At 41.2% G+C, this 14572-nt stretch overlaps 1 protein-coding gene across 2 annotated transcripts in view; it reads left to right on the forward strand.

The window, feature by feature from the left end:
• LOC118382589 (histone-lysine N-methyltransferase 2C-like) overlaps window positions 1-14572 on the forward strand; it is a 58802-nt gene that overhangs the window by 30614 nt on the left and 13616 nt on the right. For both annotated transcript variants that reach the window (XR_008104248.1, XM_052503689.1), the window contains exon 3: window positions 11742-11830. Coding sequence is in view for 1 of the 2 variants with exons in the window: in XM_052503689.1 (XP_052359649.1) it covers window positions 11742-11830 (89 nt within the window). In the remaining variant the exon portion in view is untranslated. The remainder of the gene's footprint in view (window positions 1-11741; window positions 11831-14572) is intronic.

Below are 14572 nucleotides of genomic sequence, written 5' to 3' on the forward strand. Positions count from 1 at the left end.
CAGAGCATTGGTATTTCTTAAATGTTATTGGTGGCATAGAATTGTGTCAGCAGTGAAATAGGGGTGGAAGGCAGTTGCTTGATGGTTATCAAAGAATGTGATTTAAGAAAGCCCCAAATACACCAGACTAGGAACCCTGGTTGTTCCTGGGTCTGCTGTTACTGTATTGTATAAGGGGCTTAATACACATTCAATATCTTGGCCTTACGGGATGTATCAATACAATAGTCACATTACATTTGGCCCCTTTAGTGGTCAGACCTAGTCGCCATTGATGTTACCCTAAAATAACCTCCATGCCTCTGTGTCGCAGTAGTGCACAATAGTGTTTTTTGTGGTTGCCAGATCTCAACCCCAAAGCTCAACCTAGTTTTTGTGCTGGAGTTTAAACAAAAATCCTAGGAGTACTTATTTGCAACATGGCTCTTGCAGGTAATGAATTGGTTGTGAGGAGAGAATGTCCTGTGAGTCCGCATATCAAAGGTTTCTAGCCCCTAGCATTGCGCTTAGTTTTGAATCTGCTTTAAACAATTGCTTGTAAAAGCTTGGAAGTGTAAAAACTGAGAGGAAATGGTTAAATGGCATGCTGGGAAACGGCTATGGAGAAGGGGGTGTGCCCCATCCCAGCCAGTTAATCCATGCCGGGATTTCGCCACTGCTTTACGAGCTGGAACTACTTGCAACAACAGCTTTTCTTTTTTTTCTCGCCTCTCTCTCTCTGTGTCTCTCTGTGTCTCTCTCTGTCTCTCTGTGTGTCTCTGTGTCTCTCTCTGTCTCTCTGTCTCTCTGTCTCTCTCTCTATCTCTCTGTGTCTCTCTCTGTGTCTCTGTCCAACACTACCTGCTCCATTTCTCACTGTAGTAGAATTGTGGCTGTAAGTTTCTGGATGTATGTTAAAAAAACAAACAAACAAAAAAACAAACACAAATGAACTTCAAATTCATATTTTTGTGACTGACTGCTTCTGTTCGATACCACATGTTTTTGAGTGGTGCAAATGTAAAATGTGCATGGATTTGGAATTAACAAGAGGAGCACTTTGATTGGTCCTGTATTGGTGTTTCTGTTGGGGGGGGCTCTTTATATGAACCAGTACATTTGAATTTTTAGTGGAATCTAAGACTAACGGTAGCCTAACCACAGTGGAGAAGGTGGAAAGCTGGAAAGTACCTCTGTGTACAGGTCACTGACAATCTCAAATGGTCCACCAACACATACAGTGTAGTGAAGAAGGCGCAACAGCGCCTCTTCAACCTCAGGGGCCTGAAGAAATTCAGCTTGGCCCCCAAGACCCTCAAACTTTTACAGATGCACAATTGAGAACACCCAGTTGGGGTGTATCACCACCTGGTACGGCAACTGGAGCACTCCAGAGGGTGGTGCAGTCAGCCCAACACATCACTGGGGGCACACTGCCTGCCCTCCAGGACACCTACAGCACCCGATGTCAATAGAAGGCCAAAAGGATCAATCAAGGACATCAACCACCCGAGCCACGGCCATGTTCACCCCGCTATCATCCCGAAGGCGAGGACTGTACAGGTGCATCAAAACCGGGTGATGAACTTCAGAGATCTATAGCAGAGGTGGGAGACTCTGTCCATAGGACAACAATCAGTCGTATATTGCACAAATCTGGCCTTTATGGAAGAGTGGCAAGAAGAAAGCCATTTCTTAACCTCTTGCTCCTACCTGGCACGCAGGTGTCCCATCTAGAGCTCTGGAAATGCAAATGCGCTACGCTAAATGCTAATAGTATTAGTTAAAACTCAAACGTTCATTAAAATACACATGCAGGGTATTCAATTAAAGCTACACTCATTGTGAATCCAGGCAACAAGTCAGATTTTTAAAATGCTTTTCGGCGAAAGCATGAGAAGCTATTATCTGATAGCATGTAACACCCCAAAAGACCCGCAGGGGACGTAAACAAAATAATTAGCATAGTCGTCGCTACACAAACCGCACAAATAAAATATAAAACATTCATTACCTTTGACCACCTTCTTTGTTGGCACTACTAGATGTCCCATAATCACTATTGGGTCTTTTTTTCCGATTAAATCGGTCCATATATAGCCTAGATATCGATCTATGAAGACTGTGTGATAAACTGAAAAAAAATTGCGTTTCATAATGTAACGTCATTTTTTAAAATTCAAAAAGTCGACGATAAACTTTCACAAAACACTTAAATACTTTTGTAATGCAACTTTAGGTATTAGTACACGTTAATAAGCGATAAAATTCATCAGGAGGCGATGTCAATTCTATAGGTGTCTGTCTCGAAAAAATGTCTTGGAGAGAGCTCGACCAAAACATCCGGTCGGAGACCGGAGGGAATCGATTCCCTTGATTCGGTTAGACCAAGAATCAAAGCTGAATCAAATGACAAGACTCTAGACAACGTGTGGAAGCTGTAGGCACTGCAACCTATGCCTCATTTAATTCGGTTCACTTTGAACAATTCCTTGAAGTCGCGGATGGATATTTATTTCCATTTTCAGTGATCAGATTTTCCTGCACTTTTCGATGAAACGCACGTTCTGTTATAGTCACAGCCGTGATTTAACCAGTTTTATAAACGTCTGAGTGTTTTCAATCCACACATACTAATCATATGCATATACTATATTCCTGGCCTGAGTAGCAGGGCGCTGAAATGTTGCTTGATTTTTAACAGAATGTTCGAAAAAGTAGAGGGTCGACTTAACAGGTTAAAGATATCCATAAAAAGTGTTGTTTTTAAAGTTTGCCACAAGCCACCTGGGAGACACACCAAACATGTGGAAGAAGGTGCTCTGGTCAGATGAAACCAAAATTGAACTTTTTGGCAACAATGCCAAAACGTTATGTTTGGCGTAAAAGCAACACGGCTCATCACCCTGAACACATCATCCCCACTGTCAAACATGGTGGTGGCAGCATCATGGTTTGGGCCTGCTTTTCTTCAGCAAGGACAGGGAAGATGGTTAAAATTGATGGGAAGATGGATGGAGCCAAATACAGGACCATTCTGGAAGAAAACCTGATGGAGTCTGCAAAGGACCTGAGACTGGGACGGAGATTTGTCTTCCAACAAGACAATGATCCAAAACATAAAGCAAAATCTACAATGGAATGGTTCAAAAATAAACATATCCAGGTGTTAGAATGGCCAAGTCAAAGTCCAGACCTGAATCCAATCGAGAATCTGTGGAAAGAACTGAAAACTGCTGTTCACAAATGCTCTCCATCCAACCTCACTGAGCTCGAGCTGTTTTGCAAGGAGGAATAGGAAAAAATTTCAGTCTCTCGATGTGCAAAACTGATAGACATACCCAAAGCGACTAACAGCTGTAATCGCAGCAACAAAGTATTAACTTAAGGGGGCTGAATAATTTTGCACGCCCAATTTTTCAGTTTTTGATTTGTTAAAAAAGTTAGAAATGTCCAATAAATGTCGTTCCATTTCATGATTGTGTCCCACTTGTTGTTGATTCTTCACAAAAAAATACAGTTTTATATCTTTGTTTGAAGCCTGAAATGTGGCAAAAGGTCGCAAAGTTCAAGGGTGCCGAATACTTTCGCAAGGCACTGTGTGTGTATATATATATACTGATTCCTTTCCACACCAAGCATAGTAACTAGTAGCCTAATCCACATATATGTATGTATGTATGTATGTATGTATGTATGTATGTATGTATGTATGTATGTATGTATGTATGTATGTATGTATGTGTGTGTGTGTGTGTGTGTGTGTGTGTGTGTGTGTGTGTGTGTGTGTGTGTGTGTGTGTGTGTGTGTGTATGTATGTATGTATGTGTGTGTGTGTGTATGTATGTGTGTGTGTGTGTGTGTATATGTATGTGTGTGTGTATATATATGTATATATATGTGTGTGTGTGTATATATATGTGTGTGTGTGTGTATGTATATATATGTTTGTGTGTGTGTATATATGTATATGTGTGTGTGTGTGTGTGTATGTGTGTATATGTATATATGTGTATATATATATACACTGTATTCTACTTTTAGATTTGTGTATTGTTGTGAATTGTTATATGCTACTGCACTGTTGGTGCTAGGAACACAAGCATTTCGCTACACCCACATAACATCTGCAAAAAATTTGATTTATTGGAGTTAAGTTGGCTGATGATGATGATGATGATGATAAGCATACTCCTTCCTGTAAGACTGTAACATGACAGTTTTCCAAGAGTTCCTCCTGGGCCATATGACCAATGGATGCTACACCGGTTCCCTTGGGCTGGGCCATGTCTTTAGGACCGTCCTCATCCCTTCTTCTCTCTGACTAGCGGGTGGTTAGAAAAAGGGTTTTGTTCAAAAGGTTTGCACAAAATGGAAAATTATCTTTGGTGCTCTTGGCATTGAAAAGAGAAATGCCAAGAGCCTTATTTAGGATTGTCACTGCTGTTTTTCTGTGCGAGTGTCACCTTTTCAATTCCGACTGGACTGCAGCATGTGAAAGGATCTGCCTTTTCTGCCTTTGGGTTACACATTAGCCCACATTTCATAATTTGTTTACCTCTGTGATGCACGGGAGTTAGGACAGGTACATGTAAAATCCATTTAGGTGCCCCCACTTGGCAAAACCCATGGATTCTGGGAAGTGGGAAGTCACATAGCCATGATGCATGTATTATGCAGTGCCTGCATACCAGTAAGCATCACTGTACTTCTGTTTTTCTTCTTGTTTGTTTAGAGGTCTCTCGTGGGGTTGGGCATTGTTTGGCTTCATGCATGGATTAACCAATGAATCCTAAGAGGTTTTTTGAGAGGCTTTTCACTTATTTACTTATAATCAGTCTTATTATCAGTCACTTGACACTAGAACATTAATTGTCTGGAGGTTGCATATATTGAGGGTCCTTGCATTCTTTTTGCAAACATGGGCCTCTTGACATTGTTGGTGTTCGACCACTGTTCCACCGTTAACTTAAACTGTCCAATTGGAAATCCCTCAAGTGTGATCCATTCTATGGGCAGCCGCAGCTCCACCACCTCCTGTACTGCTATGCATGTCCAACATATTGCTAAACTAGGTACCCTAGAAAACCTTCCCTTCCTCATATCGTTTCCTTAATGACTAAAAGGTCTGGTCTGGCTTCCACCTATCAAGTCCTTTTACGTCATCTGTTGAGGACACAGATTTGGAGACAACCAGTGCCTAAAATGAACACCCGCCAACCGTCAGATTTTTCCGTTGGCGGGTAAAATGTCTATTTCACCAGCCACAGTGCAAGCATTTCACTCGCATTTGTGCTGCAGTAGCTGTTTTCTAAGTATTTCTGCCGTTTTGTTTCATAGCTACAACTCTTATATAGCCTATCCCACCTCGCGCAGCAACACTGACTGGCTGGGGGCTGTGAGCACGTGCTGAGTGAAAGATACATTTTTAGAAACGCTGCACACAGGTATAAAAGTTGGTCTAATTTACTTGAAACTTAAGTATACTGAAGTGAGACTTCGTCCTAGTGTTTCTTGGCTATTTGCATTGTTTTGTTCACAAGCAAGTTTGTTTTTCCAATGTTTGAGTTTCAACTGCTAGGGAAGAGAAGACAACATGGCTACTGGTCAGATTAGCCAGACTAAATCTCACAGGTACAAACATGAGTCTTTTTCCCACGGTAATCTCCCACTCTTAAAGGGGCAGTTGAAATTAGTCTCATCTGTGATATTTTGTTTAAATGACTCTGGTCTAGTAATAAATTGTATTGTTTTAGAAACATTTACAAAGCATTCTCAACTAACTTAACTAAATCTACCTGCCAGAGTGGTTGATGGACCAAAAAGGTAGTTTCAAGCCTTTGAGACAACCGAGAATGTTGTGCAGTGGCCATCAGTCATTTTGGAGAAGTTGTAGAATTGGTGTTTGAGGTTGGCATGAATTTCTAATAAGTAAAACCAGTACCTTGCTGTGCAGGCTAGATGAAACATGCTGAACACTGGATTAGGCTACTAGTTACTATGCTTGGTGTGGAAAGGAGAGGAATCAGTCTGGCCAGACCAGTTGACCTGGATTAAACCTGCTCCAGGCCCGGGACACAATGGCCTTGCATTTTCAATGATGTTGGTCATTGATCAGAGTACTGGGATTTGGTTGCCGATGGCAGCGTCAATAGCGGTGTCCGTCTCCATCCCAGAAACCCAACCCTGGTTACCTGATGCCTCAGCCCCTGACCTCGCCACTGCATTGTGCAAGGTGGAATAGGCCGCAAAGCCTCAGTTGTTTGCAGTGGAAACCCAATATTTCCCACCACAAACTTTGTGTTTAGTTGGTTTGCTTTCGAGGCCGCTAGTCCTTGCTTTTGCCGTCCAATGAGTTTTGCCTTTGAAACAGCTTATTGCATTGCTGGAATATTTTTGTTGTTGTCCCCAACTGAGCACAAACCCAGGAAGTGTCTTCCTTTGATGTGTATATCCCGCTTTCTGATTCTGCTCTTGCTTTATGGGTTTAGGCTGCTTCAGAAGAACCTAATGTTATTTGGACCAGCTCAGTCATAGTGTTCTGAACCAATCTACCTACATCTAGGCTAGTCCATCCTAAAGCAGAGGTGTCAAAATAATTTCACGGAGGGCCGAGTGTCTGCAGATTTTTGGTGTTTCCTTTCAATTAAGACCTAGACAACAAGGTGAGGGTTTTTAATGAGGGTTTTTCCCCAATTTCGTGGTATCCAATTAGTAGTTAGTCTTGTCTCATCGCTGCCACTACCGTATGGGCTCGGGTAAGGCAAAGGTCGAAAGCCATGCATCCTCTGAAACACAACCCAACAAAGCCGCAGTGCTTCTTGACACAATGCCAACTTAACCTGGAATCCAGCCGCATCAATGTGTCCGTGGAAACACCGTACACCTGGCGACCTTGTCAGCATGCACTGCACCAGCCCGCCACAGAAGTCGCTAGTGCGCGATGGAACGAGGACATCCCTGCCGGCCAAACCCTCCCCTAACCCGGACGACACTGGGCCTGTTGCGGCCGGCTGCGACAGAGCTTGGACTCGAACCCAGAATCTCTAGTGGCACAGCTAGCATTGTGATGAAGTGCCTTGGACCACTGCGCCACTCGGCAGACCCTGGTGAGGAGTTCTTTACTTATTATTTATCTTAATTCAACAATTGAGTACAAATGTTGAGTGAACCTGCAGAGTTAAGATGCGTGATCTATAGGAGAAGGCCCTTTTGGTCCGGGTTGCAGGCTTTGAGTTAAGAGAGCCACATTGGTAAGTACTCTGAATAGCACCTCTTTGTTCTTGTGTAGCACAGAGAAAGAGAGGGAGCGATTGAGAGACAGAAAGTGCCAGAGCTTTTTAGAAGCTACATTTGCACAGATCCACAACGCATGAGCTGTTCTAGATAGTCCAGCCAAGTTTTCAGAGCTAGACAGAGGTGTGTTTTTCTCCCTCCAGCTTTCTCTCTTGCCCTAGTTGTCTGCCCATGTCCTATCCCTCTTTCTCCAATCCAGGGGCTTGTTTTGGATGCCCTGGTTTGGTGCCCTGGTTTCTATTGCATGTTCGGTCTGCTACCACCACAGGGTTCATGACTTTGCTTTTGCTTGGTAAAGGGAACTGATATGAGCACCAATCCTCTCTCTCCCAGTTCATGTGGGAATCACGTAGAAAATTATTTCAAAAGTGTCACATTTTTTTCAATGTTATTTAGAGTTTTTCTGTAGAATGAGCCCGTCACAACATCACCAGCAGCTGAGCTGTAAGCCGCAGGTGGAGCGGTGCGTCCCATTTGGCTGCGATCGCTGCAACACCAGTGTTGACAGTGTTGGTTAGGCCTATTACAGACCGGGGAGGGAAGGGAAGTGGTGAGCTGTGGACTCCACTGCTCAGTGCTCCAGAGAGAAGTGAACAGAAACAAACCTTCGTCCACCACACTCTAACAAATGTTACTGAAAAAAACATTGAGAGAGCTTTCGCTCAAGTTCAATTTTGAGATGAATTTATTGGCCACAGGTGTCTGGTTTAAAGGGCTTAAAAAAAAAGTATATATATATATATATATATATATATATATATATACTTTTGTGTGTGTGTGTGTATATATATATATATATATATATATATATATATATATATATACTTTTTGTGTGTGTGTGTATATATATATGTATATATATATATATATATATATATATATATATATATATATATATATATATATATATATATATATATACTTTTGTGTGTGTGTGTATATATATATGTATATATATATATATATATATATATATATATATATATATATGTATATATATATATATATATATATATATATATATATATATATATATATATATATATATATATATATATATATATATATATATATATACTTTTGTGTGTGTGTGTGTATATATATATGTATATATATATATATATATATATATATATATATATATATATATATATGTATATATATATATATATATATATATATATATATATATATATATATATATATGTATATATATATATATATATATATATATATGTATATATATATATATATATACTTTTGTGTGTGTGTGTGTATATATATATGTGTATATATATATATATATATATATATGTGTATGTGTGTGTGTGTGTGTGTGTATATACCAGTCAAAAGTTAGGGCACCTACTCATTGAAGGTTTTTGCTTTATTTTTACTATTTTCTACATTGTAGAATAATAGTGAAGACATTAAAACTATGACATAACATATGGAATCATGTTGTAACCAAGGAAGGGTTTAACAAATCAAAACATATATATTTTAGGTTCTTCAAAGTAGCCACACTTTGCCTTAACAGCTTTGCACACTCTTGGCATTCTCTCAGCCAGCTTCATGAGGAATGCTTTTCCAACAATCTTGAAGGAGTTCCCACATACGCGGAGCAATTGTTGGCTGCTTTTCCTTCACTCTGTGGTCCAACTCATCCCAAAACCATCTTAATTGGGTTGAGGTCGGGTGATTGTGGAGGGTAGGTCATCTGATGCAGCACTCATCACTCTCATTCTTGATCAAATAGCCCTTACACAGCCTGGAGGAGTGTTGGGTCATTGTCCTGTTGAAAATCAATAAGCGCAAACCAGATGGGATGGGGTGGGGTATCGCTGCAGAATGCTTTGGTAGCCATGCTGGTTAAGTGTGCCTTGAATTCTAATTAAATCACTGACTGTGTCCCCAGCAAAACACCATCACACCACCACCTCCATGCTTCACGGTGGAAACCACACATGCAGAGGTCATCTGTTCACCTACGCTGCATCTTACAATCATACAAAGGTTGGAACAAATAAACTCACATTTGGACTCATCAGACCAAAGGACAGATTTCCATCAGTCTAATGTCCATTGTGTTTCTTGGCCCAAGCAAGTCTCCTCCTTATTGATGTCCTTTAGTAGCGGTTTCTTTGCAGCAATTTGACTATGAAGGCCTGATTTCAGTGTCCTGTGAACAGTTGTCTGTTACTTGTTTGTTACAGCAGACAAATCATTACAAACAGTAACCAGCCAAGTAGAAGAGTTACACAAGTCAGAAATAGAGGTAAAATTAATCCCTTTGATGATCTTCATATGGTGACACTCAGAAGACATTAATTTATTCAAAAAATGGTCCTTTTGTTCGATAAAGTCTCTCTTTATATCTGAAAACCTCAGTTTTGTTTGTGTTTTCTTCTGTAATCCACAGGCTCAAACGCAGTCACAACAGGCAGACAAAAAAAATCCAAATTGTATCCGTAAAGTTCATAGAAACATGTCAAACGATACTTATATTCAATCCTCAGGTTGTTTTTAGCCTAAATAATCTATAATATTTCAACCGGACAATAACATTGTCAATATAAAAGGTAAACAAGAAAGGCACTCTCTCTGGTCGTGCGCATGAAAACGCTCTGTGACACGGCAGGGTCCACTCATTCAGACTGCTAAATTTCTAAAGACTGTTGACATCTAGTGGAAGGCATAGGAACTGCAATTTGAGTCCTCTGTCAATGGATACTGTAATGGCATTGAATAGAAAAAAATACAAATCCTACTTCCTGAATGGATTTTTCTCAGGTTTTCGCCTGCCAAATCCGTTCTGTTATACTCAGACATTATTTGAACAGTTTTGGAAACTTTAGTGTTTTCTATCCACTAATTAATTAATTAGTGGATTCTATCCACTACAATTAATTAATTCTATCCACTAATTATATGCATATCCTATCTTCTGGGCCTGAGTAGAAAGCTGTTTAATTTGGGCATGCTTGTCATCCAAAATTCCAAATGCTGCCTCCTACCCTGGAGAAGTTGACCTTTCTAGCGCAGGGGAACCCCTCGACAACATTCTGCTGAAAAGACAGTGTGCGAAATTCAAAAATATATTTTTGAAATATGTAACTTTCACACATTTAACAAGTCCAATACAGAAAATGAAAGAAACTTCTTGTTAATCTACCCATCGTGTCCTATTTCAAACATGCTTTACAGCGAAAGCACAACATATGTCACAGCCAAGTCGAAAAAACACACAGCCATTTTTCCAGCCAAAGATGGGAGTCACAAAAAGCAGAAATATAGATAAAATTAAATACTAACCTTTGATGATCTTCATCAGATGACACTCATAGGACATCATGTTACACAATACATGTATGTTTTGTTCGATAATGTGCATATTTATATCCAAAAATCTCAGTTTACATTGGCGCCTTATGGGCAGTAATGATTTGATTCCAAAACATCCGGTGATTTTGCAGAAATAGTCATAATAAACATTGATAATAGATACTAGTGTTATTCACAGAATTAAAGATAGACTTCTCCTTAATGCAACCGCTGTGTCAGATTTCAATTTTTTTTTACGGAAAAAGCATATACTGAGAACGGTGCTCAGAACCCAAAACAGCCAGAGGACTATTCGCCATTTTGGAATCAACAAAGTTAGAACCAAGACTATAAATATTCACTTTCCTTTGATGATCTTCATCAGAAGGCACTCCCAGGAATCCCAGTTCGACAATAAATGACTGATTTGTTCCATAATTTATGTCCAAATAGCCACTTGTTAGCGTGTTCAGCATAGTAATCCGTCTTCATGAGGCGCAGGCACTTCATCCAGACAAAAATTCAAAAAGTTCCATTACAGTCCTTTAGAAACATGTCAAAAGATGAATGGAATCAATCAAGACATCATTCAAACAGTTTTAGAAATGTCAGTGTTTTCTATCCAATACTAATAATACTATGCATATATTAGCATCTGGGACAGAGTAGGAGGCAGTTCACTCTGGGCACGCTATTCACCCAAAAGTGAAAAATGCTGCCCCCTATCCCAAAAAGGTTAAGAAGGAAAGAAATGTCACACATTCACTTTTAACAAGGCACACCTGTTAATTGAAATGCATTCCAGGTGACCTTATGAAGCTGGTTGAGAGAATGCCATGGGTGTGCAAAGTTGTTATCAAGGCAAAGGGTTACTTTGAAGAATATACATTTGGCTTAGTTAAATTTGAGATTCTTCAATTTAGCCACCCTTATGGGCTGTTCCTCTTGCAATAAAGCTCAGCTATGAGGTTGAGATCGAAGGCTGTTTACCTGTTGTTGATGCCTGTATTACTGTTCATACTACTTCAAAAGGCAGCTCCTCATTTTGTGAGGCAGACCTAAGTAACAATGTTGCTCCTCCTTGAGTAGAGCCTGAAAGGCAGATCAGATCAGTGACTGTTTCTTCTCCCTGTGTGTCCCAGGGGACGTAGCAGAGGCCGAGCCCAGGTTGAGGATGAGGACGGCATGGACGGGACGGAGGCCACCGAAGCAGAGAACATGCAGGATATGGGTGAGTTGACTGTGTCTCTGTCGTCATGGAAAGGTTTGTGTGTGTGTGTACATGGCTGTATCAGTGTGCCTCTTTGTGTGTGCTTTCATGCGTGTTCCCCTTTTTAATATTTGTGCTGTTGTCTTCATACATGTGAGCTTGTTTAGGCTGCCGTCACTAATAGGGTGGGGTTTTGGTTTTCGGGGGAGATTTGATCCAGTTACCAAATGCCTTTCATCATTAAGACTTCGTTCTTTGGAGCTGTTGCACGACTGCTGCCCCCCGCGACGCAGACCCGCTGTCCCCGCGACGCGGACCCGCTGTCCCCGCGACGCGGACCCGCTGCCCCCGCGACGTGGACCCGCTGCCCCGCGACGCGGACCCGCTGCCCCGCGACGCGGACCCGCTGCCCCCGCGACGCGGACCCGCTGCCTCCTCAATGCCTGTAGACCAGGTATTCCCAATCTGGGGTACGCGCAATGTCGTTGGGGTACACCAAATAAAAATGTGATTCAATAATACTAATCTTCACATTTTCATAGTACATTTATATTTTCCAACGGGGCTATACATTTGGGTGTTTTTCTCTCTCGCTTGAGAAGCCTTGTTTCACTGCAAAAAATAAAATTAAACCGTCTAGAGTTCAGCGAAATAACACAATGTCAAATACACGTAGCCTAGTCAAATAATTAACATCCAATCACATTAACCGCTACTCTCTCGTGGAAAACCTTCACTCTTGTGCAGACATTTAGAAACAAAACATGACAATTTGAAAAATAAGCCACAGGAGTTTTTTGAGTAGTAAGACATGTATAAAAGCAACAGAAACCATTAATTAGAAGGGGCTAGAAGCATCTTATATGGTGAGCTACTGAGTGGCTAGGACAGGCAAGCCCCATACTATTGTGGAGGACTTAATTCTTCCTGCTGCCACGGATATGGCTGGGACAATGCTTTACAGACAAAAAAACTATACAGACAAGGTCTTCATCAAACAACACTGTTTCACGACGCATCAGTGACATGGCAGGAGATATTTTTAAACAATTACTACTTTGCATACAAGCCAGTGAATTATATGTGTTACAGCTGGATCAGTCAACAGACGTGGGGGGCCTGGCACAGCTCCTGGTATATGTCCGTTACATTTATGGGGGGGTCAATTAAGGAAGACATTCTCTTCTGCAAAACACTGGAAACCAGGACAACATGAGAGGATATTTTAAAAGTACTGGACAGCTTTTTGACATCAAATGGACTTTGGTGGTCAAGATGTGTTGGTATCTGTACTGATGTTGCAATAGCCATGATGGAGACATAGTGGATTGGTAACTCGCGAGCAAGTAGTGGCTCTCGATGCCATTTGGGTGCACTGCAGCATCCACCGAGAGGCTCTTGCTGCCAAGGGAAAGCCTGACAACTTGAAAGACATTTTGGACACTACAGTGAAAATGGTTAACTTTGTTAAAGCAAGGCCCCTGAACTCTCGTGTGTTTTCTGCATTTTGCAATAATATGGGCAGCGACCATGTAACACTTTTACAACATACAGAAGTGCGCTGGTTATCAATGGGCAAAGTATTGACACGTTTTTTTACAATATTGAGAGACAAGCTTAAAGTTCTCTTTACTAACCATAATTTTCACTTGTCTGACTGCTTGCATGATGATGAGTTTCTCACACGACTGGCCTATCTGGGTGATGTTTTTTCTCGCCTGAATGATCTGAATCTAGGATTACAGGGACTCTCCAACTATATTCAATGTTAAAATTATGTGTGTTGCAGGCTTACAATGATGGCAATAACACGATATTTGAGAGTGCGCTGACCCTTGTGCTAGAGGAGGTATACAGCTGGAGGTTGAATGTTTGAAGGGGTACGGGACTATAAAAAGTTTGGGAGCCACTGCTGTAGACTATATCCTTCAAGTTGTCTGTAGAGGCAATCTACCAGTCTTGTTGCATGTTGTGCCACCCTCCCCTATGTCTTTTTGAGGTATCTGTTGCTAAATGGTAGATGACTAAAGGCCAGTTCATACTTTGTATTTCCACAGAGCCAAAATGTAGGCTTAATCACTGGCTCGTTATGGGATGTTTACAAAGCCATCTGCAGCTGCTGCTTGCAGGGGTCTCGCCGGCCCACCGTGCACTTCCCTAAACATTTCTCACCCGATAGCTCTGTGGATGCAACTTCGTTAAGGCAGAACATCCTTGGAAAACAAGGCGCCATTCGGAGAATGCATTATGTAAATCAACTGCCAGAGGGCTGGCTAATATTTGCGATAGAACATGGTCAACTCCCCTGTTGGTGGTGGTGTTGGTTCGTGTTTCGCTGCTGGCATTTTGTTGACCTGTAAATGACTTCACAAGCTTGGCAAATGCCACACAAAGGAGAGAAATAAAGTCTATATCATTTTAACTGCTTTTGTGCTGCTGTCATAGGGTGCCTCGAGTGTAAAGTAGTTTCCTTTCTCCTCCATGATCACTAGGTTTAAAGCCTATTCAAACCTTTCACCTGTTTGTGGTTATTACAGATGGGGGAGGAAGAAATTAGTTGTATTGAGACCCATGCCTAGTTATGGTAATTTGCCTAGTTTTCCCCAATGCACGATGAGATCAAGGCTTCACACAAGCAAAAGTCAATAGCATCACTTGATCTGTTCGTCTTCAAAAATGTGCTGCCAACCCTTACCAGTGCACGAACACACACAGCCCCCACCCCTTACAAAAGCCGCTTGCCGGACCGGAGATTCATTTCCT

Source organism: Oncorhynchus keta, chromosome 4 (genome assembly GCF_023373465.1).
Source record: "Oncorhynchus keta strain PuntledgeMale-10-30-2019 chromosome 4, Oket_V2, whole genome shotgun sequence".
Taxonomy (NCBI): Eukaryota; Metazoa; Chordata; class Actinopteri; order Salmoniformes; family Salmonidae; genus Oncorhynchus; species Oncorhynchus keta.